Source organism: Sceloporus occidentalis, unplaced genomic scaffold (assembly GCF_023333645.1).
Source record: "Sceloporus occidentalis isolate IW3139 unplaced genomic scaffold, rSceOcc1.0.p SCAF_166, whole genome shotgun sequence".
NCBI classification, from domain to species: Eukaryota; Metazoa; Chordata; class Lepidosauria; order Squamata; family Phrynosomatidae; genus Sceloporus; species Sceloporus occidentalis.
Genome location: NW_028317146.1, coordinates 185,058 through 202,078, shown reverse-complemented (window position 1 = coordinate 202,078; position 17,021 = coordinate 185,058). Strand labels below are relative to the sequence as shown.

Genomic DNA, 17,021 nt, shown 5'->3' with positions numbered 1-17,021 from the left:
GGAGAATATTGAATAATTTAAACAATGAGATTTCTTGGTTGATCTGTGTGGGTAATTAAAGGATCAATATAACGGTTTTATTTTTTCTTTAGTTCATGCAAAAGAAAAATCACAGCTAGAACAGTCAATACCAGCTAATTCTGCATGGTTAACAAAGCAGTCAAAGGAAGACAAAACATAATTAAAATAGTTTAAATCTAAACTTGATCCATCCAAAGTTTGCATGTGGGTCTTTGTGTACCCTACATATGATGAGAGAACAAATATATATACTGCAGAAAACAAAATAGGACAGTAACCTGTTGAGCATGCATATAAAAGTAATTGTTGGTATCTTTGGTATTTTCTACATAATTGAGAGTGTAAAATAAGTAAAAGGTTATTCAAAAAAGGCTGAATAGATGTTTTGTTATGCTTTGACTAGCTATATGTATAAAAATGCCTGAAGAAGAGATCTAGATTGTCTAGAAAAATTACATCCCAGTTACCTTTTTTATTTAGTCTCTAGCTTTTGTGATTTGTGATAAACCCACCATGATCATCTTACAATAAAAATATAGCATATAGGTTTATTTTATATATTTGTATAAAACCTTACTAATCATGATGTTATCTTATTTACTGGCAGATTTTCAAAGCTATGAATATTCCCCAGATAAGAAGTCCAATTCTTCCCCCAATTGAAAACATGCCTCAGTCATACAGAACTAAAATAGCGCTTCTTGGTGCTGGTCCTGCAAGTATAAGCTGTGCTTCTTTCCTGGCTCGACTTGGCTATTCTGACATTACAATATTTGAGAAACAACAATATGTAGGGGGATTGAGGTATGTATTTTATTACCGAAAAAGCTTATTTTTGGATATATCATTAGTAGAATTCCTTAAAAAATGTACAAAAGGGATGCAATGGGGAAGCAGTGAAGATTCAGACAAGCCTGTCACCCATGACCACAAATGTGTGCCATAACAGGGTCTTCAGTACCTGTGAAAGACACAGTGAATACTTGAAAAACAACAAACAGAGACCTTTTGGACTTCTTTACATTTGCTTACTAATGCAATATAAAATAATGCATGTCATTGGACTTGCATTCCATTTTAAGTATAAGCTTTTGAGAGTATTAACCTCGCTTTATCAAGTCAAAAGCAATTCTAACCACAAAACATCTAAGTAAGACATGGGCATGAGTACAGGGATTAAGGAGAATGAGAAGGTATAGGGCACAGCAGTTTAAGTTTAAGAATTTTGAGGGGTAGGGGGAACGAGGTAGATTATGGTATTGTTAAAAAAAGAAGTCCCATAAAAATATCTTTCAGCAACTAAACAAAGTGATGCCTGTTAAATGTGTAGAATGAATAAATTAGAATGAAATCATGAAAATGTCATTATTATTATCTTTTATTTATGTCATATGCAGATATCCTGTGTCCATGTTGAATCTGGTGTCCTTAGTGTTGAAATGGTTAATCATCTTTATTTCTAATGTTTTTCTGGCTTGTGTGTGTTTCCTTCAGTACTTTTATTTTGAGGTCTTCAATGGAGTGGTCCCTTTTTGGTGAAGTAGTGGAAGTTCATTGTTTTGTTGTGTCTGTTGGTTTATGCTCAAATCATGAATTGGACAGCTTTCCAAATGTGATATATTATAGATGGTCTTTTTGTGGCTACATACAACTCTACACTAGAGCAATTCCGCAAAATTATAAGGGACTTACAACCCCTACCAAAAGAGGTTACAATGTTCAAATAAATATGAACCAAACCACCTATCCTGGCTTTTGGACAACCGCCCAACCTAAAACAAAAACTGGTTGATAGAAAATTGCTGAGTGAAAAAATGTCCATCACAACTACAAGGCATACAGCATCAATGTACATTTGCAAATCTCATTTATATGATTGAGTGCAATAAATAAGTACCGGAGGAGAACTTTGAAAACAATGGATTCAACATGGAAATATGATTTCACATTACCAGAACTTCTGATTACATTTCTGTGATTCTCCTTATTTAACAGGCCCCACTTAGTTTAGGTGTATATATGTATGTATGTATGTATGTATATATATATATATATATATATTTGTAGAAGTGTTTATTAAACACTTATCTACAGACACCAGACGGCTTGTTTTTCCCTCAGAGATCTCATGGTGCTGCTGCAACCACAAGGGATTCTGGGTAGGCACATGCAAATAAGGTTAACAATTATCAACTTTGCCTCTATATCCACTTTATACATGGATCCCTTGAAAGTAATTGCCCGCTGTACAAGACAGCCTTTAGACAAAACTCTGGAAGAGGTGCAATAGCCAGATCACCACTCACAGACAGCTGCTGTTTTTTTTTTTTTGCAATCTCTTTTTACACTTCTTATTTTACACCAAGAAGGCTCAGGACCCCAGCTTTCTTTACTACTCATCCAAGTCAGAAAGCTGTGTGCAATAGGTCCCATCAAGCCCTGCTAGCCTTTCACTATCCCAGCCAGGAAAATGCAGCCTGGCTAAAGAGCTACTAGCTCCAGCTTTACCACAGGTGCACAGCCAGAAGGCATGGCTGAAGAGCTGGACACAGCAATCCCTCTGAGAGCCCTGCTCGTAGAAATCAGCTCATTCCAGGCGCAAGAAGCCGCCACAAACGTGCAGCACAGCTTCTCTAAAATTCATCAGCATGAGGTTGTGATACAGGCTTAATAGTTGAGGCTTGGGGTAGCTAAGAAATACCATTACATAAGTTATGGTGGGTAAAGGTGATGGAAACCCATTTAAATTTAAGGGGTAGTAGAAGTATTATTAACCCCTTAAGGACCTGGCTCATTTTTCGTTTTGTACCCTGTGGGACCAAGGCTGTTTTGACACTTTTGTGGTGCTTGTGTTCAGCTGTAATTTTCTCCTCACCCATTTAGTGTACCCACATAAGTTATATATTGTTTTTTTCAGGACAAGATGGGCTTTCTTCAGATACCATTATTTTGATCGTATCATCTTATTTACTATAAAAAAATTAAAAAAACATGGTGAAAAATTGAAAAAAAAACAAATTTTATGACTTTTATTTGAAAAATCTTTTACTCACCTAAAAAAGCAAGTAAAAAAACTAGCTAAATAGATTCTACTACTTGTCCTGAGTTTAGAAATACCCAATGTTTTTATGTTTTTTTGCTGTTTTTTGTAAGTTATAGGGCAATAAGTACAAGCAGCGTTTTATGATTTCCAAATCTTTTTTAACAAATCTGGTCAGTCTGCCTCCATCTCCTCTTTGGAACATCTTTGAAGCCGGTTAACTCAATTTAACCCATTCAAACCATATATTTTTGAAAACTAGACACCCCAGGGTATTCCAAATGCTGTTATTTTAACCCTTTCCATGCACCAATTATACAACTACACTTTGTCAAACTTTGTAATAGTAATTTTTTTTATTTTTTTTTCCACACAAATTGTACTTTAGTTATAGATATACAGGTGCTGGTATATGTCACTGTCAAACAACACCCCAATGTGTGTTCAGCAACATCTCCTGAGTACAGCGATACCCCACATGCATGGGTTTGTCAGATTGTTTGGCTGGTAAAAGGCTACTTTTGGGGCATGCGTAATTCAGGTGGTCATTTGGTCATTGTGCCTCCCTCTCCTCTTTGGAATATCTTTGAAGCCGGTTAACTCAATTTAACCCATTCAAACCATATATTTTTGAAAACTAGACACCCCAGGGTATTCCAAATGCTGTTATTTTAACCCTTTCCATGCACCAATTATAGAACTACACTTTGTCAAACTTTGTAATAGTAATTTTTTTTATTTTTTTTTCACACAAATTGTACTTTAGTTATAGATATACAGGTCCTGGTATATGCCACTGTCAAACAACACCCCAATGTGTGTTCAGGAACATCTCCTGAGTGCAGTGGGTTTGTCGGGTTGTTTCAGATTTAAAATGCCACATTTGGGAAGTGCGCTTTTTTTCTCCATTTTGGTCAGTCTGTACCTATGCCCTATCTTTGAGCTAGGCCACTCCAATTTACCCCATCAGCCATTTTTTTATATATTAGACACCCCTTGGGTATTTGAAGTGCTTTTTTTTTAACTCTTTGTTGAGATTTTTGAGAAATTTTAGCACTTGCTCAAAATAATAAACTTTATTTTTTAATTTTATTTTATTTTTTTAATACTTTTTTTATATTTTTTTTTACACATTTTTCTGGTACTGGATGGTTCATCTAGTGACATCACTGCATAATAATTTTTAAATGTTAGCACATTTTTTTTAAATTTTTTTTTCCATTTTTTTTTTATTTTTTTTGAATATTTTACTAATCACATAGTGATTAGAAAGCTGGGCTCCATTGACTTGCATGGTTGAATGCAGTACCTGTATTCAACCAGCAAGTGGAGCCAGTTCTCTAGAGGGTCTGGAGACCCTCTAGCGAACTTTTTCGTCTTTATTGTTTTATTTCCCGGGCCGCCGCCATCTTGCTTGATGGCGAAGATCACCGGCCTCCTAAACGCTTTTAAAACGGGCGTCCGCCGCCATACAATGTATGGCGGCTGTTGACGCCTCCGGGAGGGGCCAGACATGGCCCCCGATGCCGATCTCGGCCTTGCTGAATGCCTCGACATCGAGGCATTACAGTAACGCCGTTTAAGCGAAGAAAGTGATCGTTGATCACTTTCTAAGCTTATTTTACTTTTTGACGGTTCAGGACCGTCAAAGGTCATTTAGTGACCTTCATGTCATGACGGTCCTGAACCGGCAAAGGTCGCGAAGGGGTTAAACAATCATCTACAGACAGCAGACAAGCCAGAAGGCTTGTTTTTCCCTCAGAAATCTCATGGTGCTGCCACAACCACAAGGGATTCTGGGTAGGCACATGCAAATAAGGCTAACAATTATCACCTTTGCCTCTATATCCACTTTATACATGTATATATGCCATTACCACCCTCACTCCACCTACCCCTCCAAACTCTTATCCCTCTGGCTAAACTAATTTATAACCACCATCTTACTTAGACGTTTTGTGGTTAGTGTTCCTTAAAATGGAATGCTAGTCCTATTAGGTATTATTTTATATTACAGTACTATTTACACTACTGAACTAAAATACTTATTTACTAAAATACTGGACTTTTCATTGTAAAAAACAAAACAAAAAGCTAAGCCATTGAGAGAGACTCTTCCCTACAAGCGTTTGTTTACAAATCATGTACAGTGCCAGGGAAATACGTGTAAGTGACTTGACCTCAGTCAAATGATGGAGGTTTCACTATAGTGACATTAGGTACAGTACATTAAAGGTTCAGCTTGGTAAAGCACTCATGTCTTGTTAAATGAGTGATTGCCACATGAGCGTTTCTGCTGAATATTATACTAATAAATATTATCCTTTAGAACTCAAGCGTAAAGTATACTTCCCCTGACTAGCTTTTAAGCATTTTCATGGAATGTAGCTACATTATTCCAGGAATGCCTTTCCCCCAAAGGACCCTGCACTTACTATGGAAACACTGTCATAATGATACAGAAAAGGTTGACAGTTTTACAGTTCTCTACAACTCTAAGAGAAAGGAGAATATGTTGGTTTTGCACGCACTGGATGATTACCTCCAAAGCATTCTTACTGTGTTTTACTACTCTTCTTTCCTTTATATTGTGCCCCAAAAAATAAAAAATAAATAGTTTGTTTGTTTTTGCTACATTTGTAGTGGCCTTAGGGCTACAATTACATGTGGGGCTTTAGACATAAGTAGCTGCCAATGTAGAATTTTACTCTAACTGGCTACATTTTGTGCTTCTCCCAAGAAATAAATCTTAAAAAACATACCTCTCTTCTTGCAACATTTAGAGATGAGATTGTACTGTAAGAGATGATGACATCGGTTCTCGTCTTTTAGCTTTTAACATTTTTAGCAACTGGTACTTTCAAAGTAAATGTGATATGATATTCCTAAGCTGTCAGATATTTATTTAAGTATGAATCTGAAAAACACACACCAAAATGAGTAAAGGTCTTTAGTTCTGTATTAGTTGTGTTCAATGTTTGTGCAATAGCCATTATTTCCTATACCAATGTCTTTTTGGAGACCCACTTGATCAAATAGATTCCGCTCCTGTGAATCCTCAATCAAGCTCAATGGCGTGTTTATCTTTTGTCTTACCTGTGTCCAGTCTTACTTTAGAGTAACCACTAACCAGCAGGTGTTTCATTACCTATTGTTTTTTTGTGCTGTTTCACATTGACAAAATGTGGCTGTGAGGAATGTTGGCACCTACAAGAGGAATATGATGGGTGGGGTAGTTTGAGTGGGTTTAGAGCAACTATTGTTTCTGCCAACCATATAATACAGAGTTCAACATATTGTAATAAAAAATCCAGGATCTGGAAGCATAAGGTTGCATGGAGGAAAGTGAAGAAATAGGAGAGAGGGGGATTGTCTTGGAAAGGGGATGGTGTTGGTGAGATGTGCTCAAAACTCATTTGACTATGGGTAAGGGATCGAAAAGTGACATGCTTTGTATCCTTACATACATTTCATAAATATATCCTTACTAGCAGTTAGTAAAATAATTGCAACTTCCACCACAGATGTAAGCTAGTACCAGTATGAAACAAAGGCAAAAACTATATATTTGATCTAGACAGTCATTTAGAATTACTCCCCATTTGCAGAGACAAATGTAAAAATATAAAAAAGCCTTTCTATGCTGTACAATTTAGGTTTAAATACCGTTGCCTGTGCACAGAATACACTGAAATGGTTGTGTAACTCAATTCTCTGTTTTAACAGTACATCAGAAATTCCTCAGTTCCGATTGCCATACGATGTTGTCAGATTTGAAATTGAGCTGATGAAGGACCTTGGAGTTAAGGTAATGATAATGATACTATAAACTGATCTGCTAAATACCATGTCCATTAGTAGCAAACAATTAACGGCTACAGTAGGCAGAGGCAAGAAGATGTTTCCCTTTGCTTAGGGCATTTGTCTGTCTGCTGTCTGAATGCCAGTAGTTTGGAAAAGGGCAATCGATAGTTCTCATTTGGCATGCCTACATGTGATTAATTGCCCGTAAAAATAAATAAATACAAAACAAAAACCCAAAACAAACAAAAGTTTCATTGCTTTAGGGGATCCAAGCAGTAGCTTAAGGCATCAAAACTGTCTTTAACTTGCATAATATCTCAATATTTTTTTGCCAGAGGCTAGAAGGTTTGCTGTACTGTTGTTTGTGTCCTGGCAATGTTTTTTTTGTTTGTTTATTTGCTAGTTTGTAATAGGTTCATATATGTTTTGGGTTTTTTTTTTCAAAAAATTACATTGGAAGATAAAGCAATACTAGAGTTCTAGTCAAACAGTAATTAAGCAAATTGTTAGCGAAGTAAAGAGGCATTACCACTATGTGCTAGTGCTTGGTGAGGCCAGCTTCCTTGTTTTCAACCCTTTATTCTTAAAGGAGTCTGTTTACCGGAATTGCATTGAAACTTCAGCTGCATTGTTTGGGCTGAAAGCAGTGGGTTATCAAGGCTAGGAGTTAACCCATTAATGACATGAAAGCTTGGAAGTTCTAGCATTCTACTGATTTAGATAATAGACTGTGAGCATGCCGAAGGGCCCTCTTTCTGAATTGAAAAGTGTAAATTTGGCTTGTGTAATTAAAATGCAATGTATAAATAAATATATATATATATATTTCTTTACTCTATTAAAGCTCCTAAGAGAGATAACAAAGTTAGCTAATGCTTCATCCATTGTGCTAAGCATTTGACATTATCCACCCATTATCACCACTGCAGGTCTGCTCAATCTGTTACCCAGAGGAGATACCAACCACATCAAAAATTGTTTTAAATACTAGGTTTCATCATCCATAACAGTATAACAACATCTTAAATAGGAAATTTATATTAATTTCCCTGTTTCAATAGAAACTAAACAAATCTTGGGAAAATAAAGGAACTGTACTCTGTAAGCATCCTTCTTTTTAGTCTCCTTTCATAGTAGTGTTTAATGCATGTAGTCTGAAGTACAAGAAGCTTTGCAGTTTAACCTTACCTAACCCCTTTTAACTAGAATTATTTTAAGGTATAATCTGTTTTTATGCTGTAAAATATGGTTAAAGATATTAAATGTCTACTCCTTTCATATGCTGTGCATTGTTGAAAATGGAAAAGGAGAACTTTTTCCTAATCACATTTTAATGAGCAGTTTGCAAATCATATTACATACACTCTGTGTCTTCTGCTTCCTGTCTTATTTTCCTTCAGGCTTTAAAAGTTTTTAGACTGTTTCCAAACACTCTTTGTTTTTATTAGGTTACATTGCATTAGTTTTCTTAATTGGCAATGTATTTTCTTTTACAAGGTAATTGAGGGCAAGGGCCTGGGAATAAATGGAATGAGCATCCAGTCTCTGAAAGAGGAAGGTTTTGGAGCAATATTCATTGGTATTGGTAAGCTACAGTGACAGATATTTCTTATTCTTTCTGGATAAATATTGTAAGTTTTTGTATCATTATAATACAAACATCATCATTAAACAAACACATGTACACAACATCACCAAACTAAGACTGAAACATTTCTAACATTCAAAGTGACACAGCAGTGTTATTGTGGGGAATGGCTTTACCGAAATTTTTCATGTGACTTTATGAACTGGTACATGTTTATGTTTTTTAATAAGGTACTTAGTAGGAGTAGAATGTATACAATTTGCACATTTTCTGCTGTTTTTCTACACATGATTATGCCTTTAAGGCTATGATAACACTATGATAATTCACTAGACTTGAGTCTATTCACTTACTGAGTTTAAGATACACAGACCCTCACATACTAACACAGATTCACCAATCTTCATCAAGTTGTTGGTGAGGACATGCAACTTTAAATTTAATGCTAGATTAAGGAGTTTGGGAGCCTGGATCACTTATACAAAAAGGACCCCTTATTTTCTTGCACCTAACTATTTTTCCATGTCAACCCAAATAAAAAAAATCTATTTGACATATTTTACATAATATAAAATAAAACCAAACGTGGTGTATTGCAGATAATGCTACAGTTCTTCATGATGTCTGACCCTGTTCATAGTATGTGTACGTTTCATATTATGGCCCATAATCTAATGCCTGGCCATTGCACATGTTTCAATGTAAAATATGCACTCCATATGAGCAGCCATTGTGTTGTCATACCGGACATGACTGTTCTCAAGTGGCAAAGAACTCTGGGTCAGGGCTATCCTATTCATATCAGGACAACTGACAAAAACATAATGTTGTGTACAACATAATACTGCATATGTCACATAACACTGGGGTGGAAAAAAACTAGGCATTTAAGGTAAAAGCTCGTGTGGAGCCTTGGACTGGAGACACAAGCACACAATGCTTGTAAATGAAAGAAAGGGCAAAGGTAAAGAAAGTGGCTCTGAACAGCCAATCAGAGCACACTCTGGGACCTAAAGCCCTCCTCATCTTCTTGCCTGGGTGCACAAGGACACTAAGAGAGGATTAATCAGGTAATATAAATCCCTGCTGTTGGTCTGGCTTCTCTCTGTTAATATCTGACCACCTCACATTAAGCCAGAGCTCACAGGCACTGCAGTTTATGACAGCAGTAGAGCAATTTAAATAAGTCTATTACAGGATGGGATCTTGGGGCCCCTAACCATTTTGGGGCCCTGCAGCAATTTGTTAATGGGATCCTTGGTTAATCTGGCCCTGCCTCACTACATTAACATGAAATAAACAGTTCAATGAAAAATAACAAGGGCAATATCAAGTTAAAAAGCAAAAGAGGCATCCCCATGATTACAGACAATTGTCCCCCTCTTCTCCCTGTGAATGGTGTGCTTGGGGTAATTAAATAACCCTGGGGGTAAATGTCTCTTTATACCCCTCTCCTCTATCCTCTGCTAATGAAGATGGGGTTTAAATATTGTAAAAAAAATCCCTATGGGACGCACAGACCCCTACTTTTGCCTCCCTATTATTTTACATCTAGTTTCCAGTGGGATAATTGGTTAGGAGTCTTCCTTGGTTAATAGAGGACCCTTGGGATCCTCAGTTAATTTATTTTAATATCATTATATTTTTCATTCTAGTTTTATGTATGGGAGGGTTGTAACTGTTCGAGACAAAGACATGTAAATTCACATTTCTCTTTCCGCATCTTCTTCTACATCTTTTTCATCTTATATATTCTATCTTGTCCCTTCTCTTCTTTATTCTATATTTAGTCCTTAATCTGGTATCTTCTTTCTTCTTCTGCATCTCCGCGGACATAACCAGGCAACTTTTGCCAGAATGGCAGTGCTGCGGTGATGTCCTTCCCGATTTTCCAATTGAGGGAGAGGAAGTCAGAAAGCACCAACTAAGCGAATAAGGCAGTGCTTCCGGTGACCCCCCCCAATTGGAGGATCGGGAGAGGACATCCCTGCAATAGCTGCCATATTGCCTTCTTCCCTGATTGGAGGATCAGGAGGACATCACTGCAAAAGTTGTTGGGTTATGTCTGCGGAGACAGAGAAGCAGACAGAGAAGGTAGGGTAACCTTTAGATAGCGTGAGAGAGGTAGGGAATAAGAATGACAGTGTTAGAGCATGAGAGAGAGAGTGTGAGTAAATGACCCACTAACTTTGAATGGAAATTCAGAGCTTTTCGCTTTGTTTTCGTCCAATTTGTGGTGTTCTGACCCTGTTTTTAGAGCTTTATACGAATTTCTAAATTTACCAAAATTCTATAAATATGAAATTCCTATGAATCCAAATGCACATGTCTACTGATCACCACACCTATTAGTGAATATATTAAAATTTGTAGTGTTTCCCTGTAACTAGGCAGAGCGAAGACTTAACCCATAAAAATGTGTTGTAACAGGGACTTGAAAGGTTTTTATGTGTGGGTATGTTAAAAGACATTTTACAATTAACTGTGAAAGTGTCACGGGGTCAGGGAGAGAGGAAGGATCCTACTATGCAGTTATGCACTGTGGAGAAGTCCAGTATACAGTCCGTAATCAAAATTGCAAAGGCAGGCAGCGAGGTCAAACATATCCGAGGTCGAGGCAGGCAGAATAGGAGCAAAACGGGTAAACAGGTCCGAGGTCGTAGGCAGGCAGCAAGAATCGTGGTCAAAAACAGGCAAAGGTCGGTACACAAGGAAATCGAGATAATATAGAGAAACCAGCACACCCAAAAAGCATAACACTTTGAACGGGTGAAGACTGGAGAAAAGAATGGGGTTTAAATAGGTGTGTTAATTACAGACTGCTGTGTTGCGTACGTTGCGTACGCTGCGTACGCTGCGTACGCTGCGTAAATTGCGTACGCTGCGGTACGTTCGACGCGGACCTTCGTCGCGTCATAACCGCGTTCCCGTCGGTACGCGCGGGGGACGTGCCGGCGCGTCCACGGCGTGTAGGCGCGATCCCGGCCGAGGTGGAGGAGGTGGGACCGCGACACTGCCGTGTGCGCACGGCGGGGACCGCAGCGACAGAGTAGTCGGGACCAGGCGAGGCAGCCCTGGCGTCAGAGGTAGGAGCCGCGGCGCGCGTGACAGAAAGCAACCCTTGTCTAATTCTGCACTGGCATGAACTTTCACATATATATGAAAATTATGTTTACTGTATCAAATGCCTGTATTCTACCTATAGAAAAAACATCACTAAATAATATCCCTAATGCCATTTTTATGAAAAACTGTAATGCGGTTCAGCAGCATGATTGCAAAGAAAAATATTGCATATTAAATGTAAAGATTTTTTCTTTTCCACATAAACCAGCTTCTGCCATTTCAATCAATGGAGCTATATGATTGAGAGCTATATTGTTCCTCTAATGGAGTTCTGTAGTAAGCACTGGCTACACTATAGGCTTTTCACCTTAGTTGATCTATGTTTATTCAAACACCCATCATAGATGTATTAATTTATCACAGCAGAAAACTGTACTCACCTTTGTTATTCCTCTCATTATAATACTACACAAGTAAAAAGTAAAAAGCATTTCAGATCTTACAGAATGCATCAAATCAAGCATTCTCACATGAAGTGTTTGCACATTCTGAATTCCTCAGAAAATAAAGTGTTTTTTTGATGTGAATTTATACCCTTTAAAATGCCATGAAGATGATTTTGGAGGCATTTATTCAGAAAATATGTACATTAGAGGAAATATCCATAAAATACTTTTATCCTGCTGACATACTGTGTTGTGTTTTATTTTATATACATTATACCTTTTATAGCAAATATTGTAGTATTTTTTTCCATTTGAGATGCAATTTTTATTCCATTTATGAGCTTACTGAAAGTCAAAGAGACAAGGCATTGACATTTTATCTGCACCCAACAGACAAGGCCCCTAAAGGCCATATGTATACCTGGGGTTGTTGGTTCCTTGTGCACAGTGTATTTGCCTTGCATTTTGGTTATGGACTATACTTGTGGGTGGCTTCAGACTGATATGTTGATGGACATTTTACCTCTGTAATGGCACAAGTGAGCTAAAATTTGAAAGTTTCCCCTGAGCAAGGATACGTTGTAGTAGGTATATTCTTGAATGTAGCGGTAGAATGTTGTACTCAGTTTTGGTACCTTTATATAAGTTATGATGGGTAAAGGTGATGGAAAACCCTTCCACTAAAATTTTGGGGTATGTAGAAGCATTATCAAACACTCATCTACAGACACCAGACAAGCCAGAAGGCATGTTGTTGCTTCAGAAATCTCATGGTGCTGCCACAACCACAAGGGATTCTGGGTAGGCACATGCAAATAAGGTTAACAATTATCACCTCTTATCTCTATATCCCCTTTTTTATATGGATCCCTTAAAAGTAATTGCCCGCTGTACAGGACAGCCTTTAGACAAAACTCTGGAAGAGGTGCCATAGCCAGATCACCACTTATGGACAGCTGTTTTTTTTTGGGTTTTTTTTGGAATCTCTTTTTATACTTTCTTGTTTTACACCAAGAAGGCTCAGGATCCCAGCTTTCTTTACTATTCATCTAAGTTAGAAAGCTGCGTGCAATGGGTCCCTTCAAGCCCCACTAGCCTTCCATCATGCCAACCAGGAAAATGCAACCTGGTGAACAGTTACTAGGCCCAGCTTTACCACAGAAGCCCAGCCAGAAGGCATGGATGCAGAGCTGAACACAGACAATCCCTTATAGGGCCCTGCTGGTAGCAATCAGCTCATTCCAGGCTCCAGAAGCAAGAAACAGCCGCAAGTATGCAATACAGCTGCCCTAAACTTCATAACTGTGGTATCTTTGCCAACCTCCATGAGACTCATCAGCATGAGGTTGTGATACAGGCTTAATACTTGAGGATTGGGGTAACCAAGAAATACCATTACATAAGTTATGGTGGGTAAAGGTGATGGAAAACCCTTCCACTAAAATTTAGGGGTATGTAGAAGCATTATTAAACACTCATCTACAGACACCAGACAAGCCAGAAGGCTTGTTGTTCCCTCAGAAATCTCATGGTGCTGCCACAACCACAAGGGATTCTGGGTAGGCACATGCAAATAAGGTTAACAATTATCACCTTTTACCTCTATATCCACTTTATACATGAATCCCTTAGAAGTAATTGCCTGCTGTACAATTAGTTTTTGCACCTAAAATACATGGCCAAGAATGACTGTTGTTAAAACCTGGTAGATCAGTAGAAGTCCATTTGGTCTAGTTGTGAGATAAAAAAATTACTGCTAAATTAAGTTGTGTTGGCAGATCGAGTCAATCTCTTCTTATAGTGTTGAAAAGTAAATTTTCATGGTGAGAGCAATTAAGAATAAGTGTTATGCTAATTCAACAAATAACCAAAGTAGTTCAAGATTTGAAACATACAATAAAAGGCCTCCTGGCTTTCCTGATATACCTTGAAAGGCAGAAAAATGACTAAGGAGCAATCTATAAGCACACAATATATATATATATATACATATATACATATATATATATATATATGTATGTACTAGTTCCATGGTATTGTACTTTGTTTAATTGTTTTTATTAAAATGTTTTTAAAGTGTATGTTAAGGACATTTTATATTTATATCTTGAAAAACTAAACCCTTTTTCAGACAGAATAACGATTATAAGCAAAAATAATTAAATAAATATAAGCGTTTGTGTAGCTAATGTGTTCAATGGTGCATTTGAAAAAAAATCTATTTCTAAAATTAAAATGATCATAGTTTATTAATTTACTCCTTCAGTACTAAAGCAATGTGTATATATAACACTGTATAACAAGAAAGGAAACATCATTATTCACAGAAGACTGTTACATTTTGCTTGATTTATCTTTCCTTAAATAATAGTATAATTTATTATGCTTGCATGGAATGAAAGTGCCTGCGATAACAAACTTTACAGGCAAATAAACTAGTGCAAGATAGCCAATGAGAAAATTTATAAATACTATATGTAATTCCTAATGGAGTCTCTAGATATTGGGTATATGCTCAGATTTATTTTTGCCATTTTCAACGTTTTTTTATTGAAAGGTATTTCCAGTATTTTTTTTTACAATAATAAAAACAAATACTTGAAACTGACAGAATAATATGTGGTTAGTGCATGGCATTATGATCTGACCTAATGGTAAAGTAACTAAGCCTTAAAGATACAATGAGGGTGTTCTTTCAAGAATATTATACAACGAAATGGCATGCTTTTTTCACGGAAGTCTGAGCTGTCAGCCTACTTTATAGAAATTTTAGCTTAAAAAATCTTTAGCTTTAGTTGATAAACTAAACCTTACTGCTCAGTTCACCTTTTCATTAAATGTTAAGATGGCGTCAAGATAGGGATCTTGATTTTGTATCAAGTTATACTCCTTCAGCAGAATGGTTGCTGTTGAATTGGTAGCCAAGTTTGTCAGTCGAGTTGGAATTAAGGACTGGCAGTCTGATTTATTAAGTAATTAATCAGTCCTGGGTGAACTCTAAAAGTTGATGTTATCAAGGCATGCTCTTTTTTCCAGTGTGACTATGACCTTTACTTCCTATGCTTAACTTTCCAACTCAATACAACTTTTAAGTTAAGTCATTGTGAAAACTAGTTGCAGTTACTTTAGCAAATTCTTGAATTTCTACACATAGAGATAATTTCCAGGTGCTTGTTGGTGATCTTGTTTTAATCAACCCGTTTCACACCTCACCATGTATGAGTACCTATGAGTAAGCGCCAATGAGGTGCGGAACGCATTAAAGTTTGCACAGGTTTGTTTGTGAATACGTATGTGGATTAATCATTCCAAAGTAAAGTTGATTAGAACAGAAGTAAATCTGGAGTGCCTTTCTTCCCTTTTTTCCATTAACCAAACTCTTATTCAAATACATTTAATCTGTTACTAAATATGGTCTCTACAACCTTAACCTTACATTTAATGCAATTAGTTTGTAGACTTGGATGCATTTGGATTCGTACAAATTGCAAATTCACCAAATTTTGGTAAATTCAGCGATTCGTACAAAGCCCGGAAAACAAGGCCAAACCCCTTACACTTTGTAACACTCTCACTCACTGTTGCATTCTTGTTTACTCCCGTGCTTTTTGAATGTTTCTTTACCTTCTCTGCCGACCACTTCCACCTCTGCCGATCACTTCCGCATCTTCTTCTTCATCATCTTCTTTCTTTTATCTTCTCTGTTCTCCATTCTATCTTCAATCCTTAATCTGGTATCTTCTTTCTTCGTGTGCATCTCTGCAGACATAAGACGGCAACTTCCCACAAAATAGCGGCGCTGTGGTTAGGTCCTCACCTGAAATTAGAGAATCAATGAGATGATGTCACCGCTAGCGCCGCCATATTGCCCTCAGTTGGCACTTTCAGTGACATCCTCTTCCCCGATTGGGGGATCAGGGAGGACATCACCACACCGCTGCTGTGGGCTCTTTCAAGTCTATGGAGAATGCAATGCAAACACTGGGGAACACAAGTGTACATAAATGTGTTTGTGTGTATGTATGTGTGTATATATATCTTGGCATCTTGCAAATAAAAATGAAGCATTATTGAAGACCGTGAGTGCTTTTAGTATATATATATATATATATATATATATATATATATATATATATATATATATATATATATATATATATGTGATACTGCTCTCATGCAGCCAGCTACTATTTTTCAATATGCTGCCATCAGTCAAAGATGGGTTAATTTATTTTTTGCGTCTTTTTTTTTTTTTCATTTGCCATTTTTTTTTAAAATGGATGGCCTCTTTCCTTGGGTTGAAACTGAGGACAGATGGGTTCACTGATCACTTCTGGATGGGCTCTGAAAAGGGTGAATGTTTTTTTCACCCATTAATTGGCAAGAAGGTAGGCATTGATTTTTACTGTACATCTTGGTGGCCCTAAAAGTTTGCTGGTACAGACCTCATCTCCCTGCTCCCACTATGTATTAAAGGCAAGTAAGACAAAATCCCTCAACCATACTGATTCAGTGGCTGGTGAATCTTACGCACTGATGAGATCTAACAAGAACTAACAGCTGTATGTAGATGGAACACCAAGTCATGTAACAACGAGAAGAAAAAAAAAAAGACATACCTTGTTCCCTTATCTGCTTCTCCAACTAGAATAGTGCTTTTGAAATGTTTCTGCTTTTGTGAATTAAGAGCAGAATTATTTTTAGACATGCCAGTATTTGCCAAACTGTATTTTGCTTGCTGTGCTTTGCAGGGTGGACAACTTTATCACTTACATGCCCACCATAAGGTGGAAGTTATAATAGTTAAACATTTATTTAATGCTAAAATTCAGGCAATAGGATAGGGTCAGTGGCTGAACAGTAAATGAAAGTCAGAATATAAAATGAAGTGCTAGTTTCTTTTTTGCAGTGGGCAATGATGGTAACGGATAATGTTTGATTAATGAGCAGCAGCCTTATACCAGGAGGAAACATCTGTAACAGATGATTTATTATTTCGGAGGTGCTGAATGCTTGCAGTATCTTGCAGATTTAAGTATGTGTGGCTGAATAAAAT

The 17,021-nt window shown here is 37.1% G+C and overlaps 1 protein-coding gene across 1 annotated transcript in view; it reads left to right on the top strand.

Moving 5' to 3' along the window:
- The window catches only part of LOC149279414 (dihydropyrimidine dehydrogenase [NADP(+)]-like), a gene marked incomplete at its 3' end in the record, with an annotated part of 261,334 nt that overhangs the window by 89,415 nt on the left and 154,898 nt on the right, over window positions 1-17,021 (top strand). The window contains exons 6-8 of the mRNA XM_089501186.1: window positions 629-825; window positions 6,788-6,869; window positions 8,363-8,450. Of these exons, the coding sequence (XP_089357312.1) occupies window positions 629-825; window positions 6,788-6,869; window positions 8,363-8,450 (367 nt within the window). The remainder of the gene's footprint in view (window positions 1-628; window positions 826-6,787; window positions 6,870-8,362; window positions 8,451-17,021) is intronic.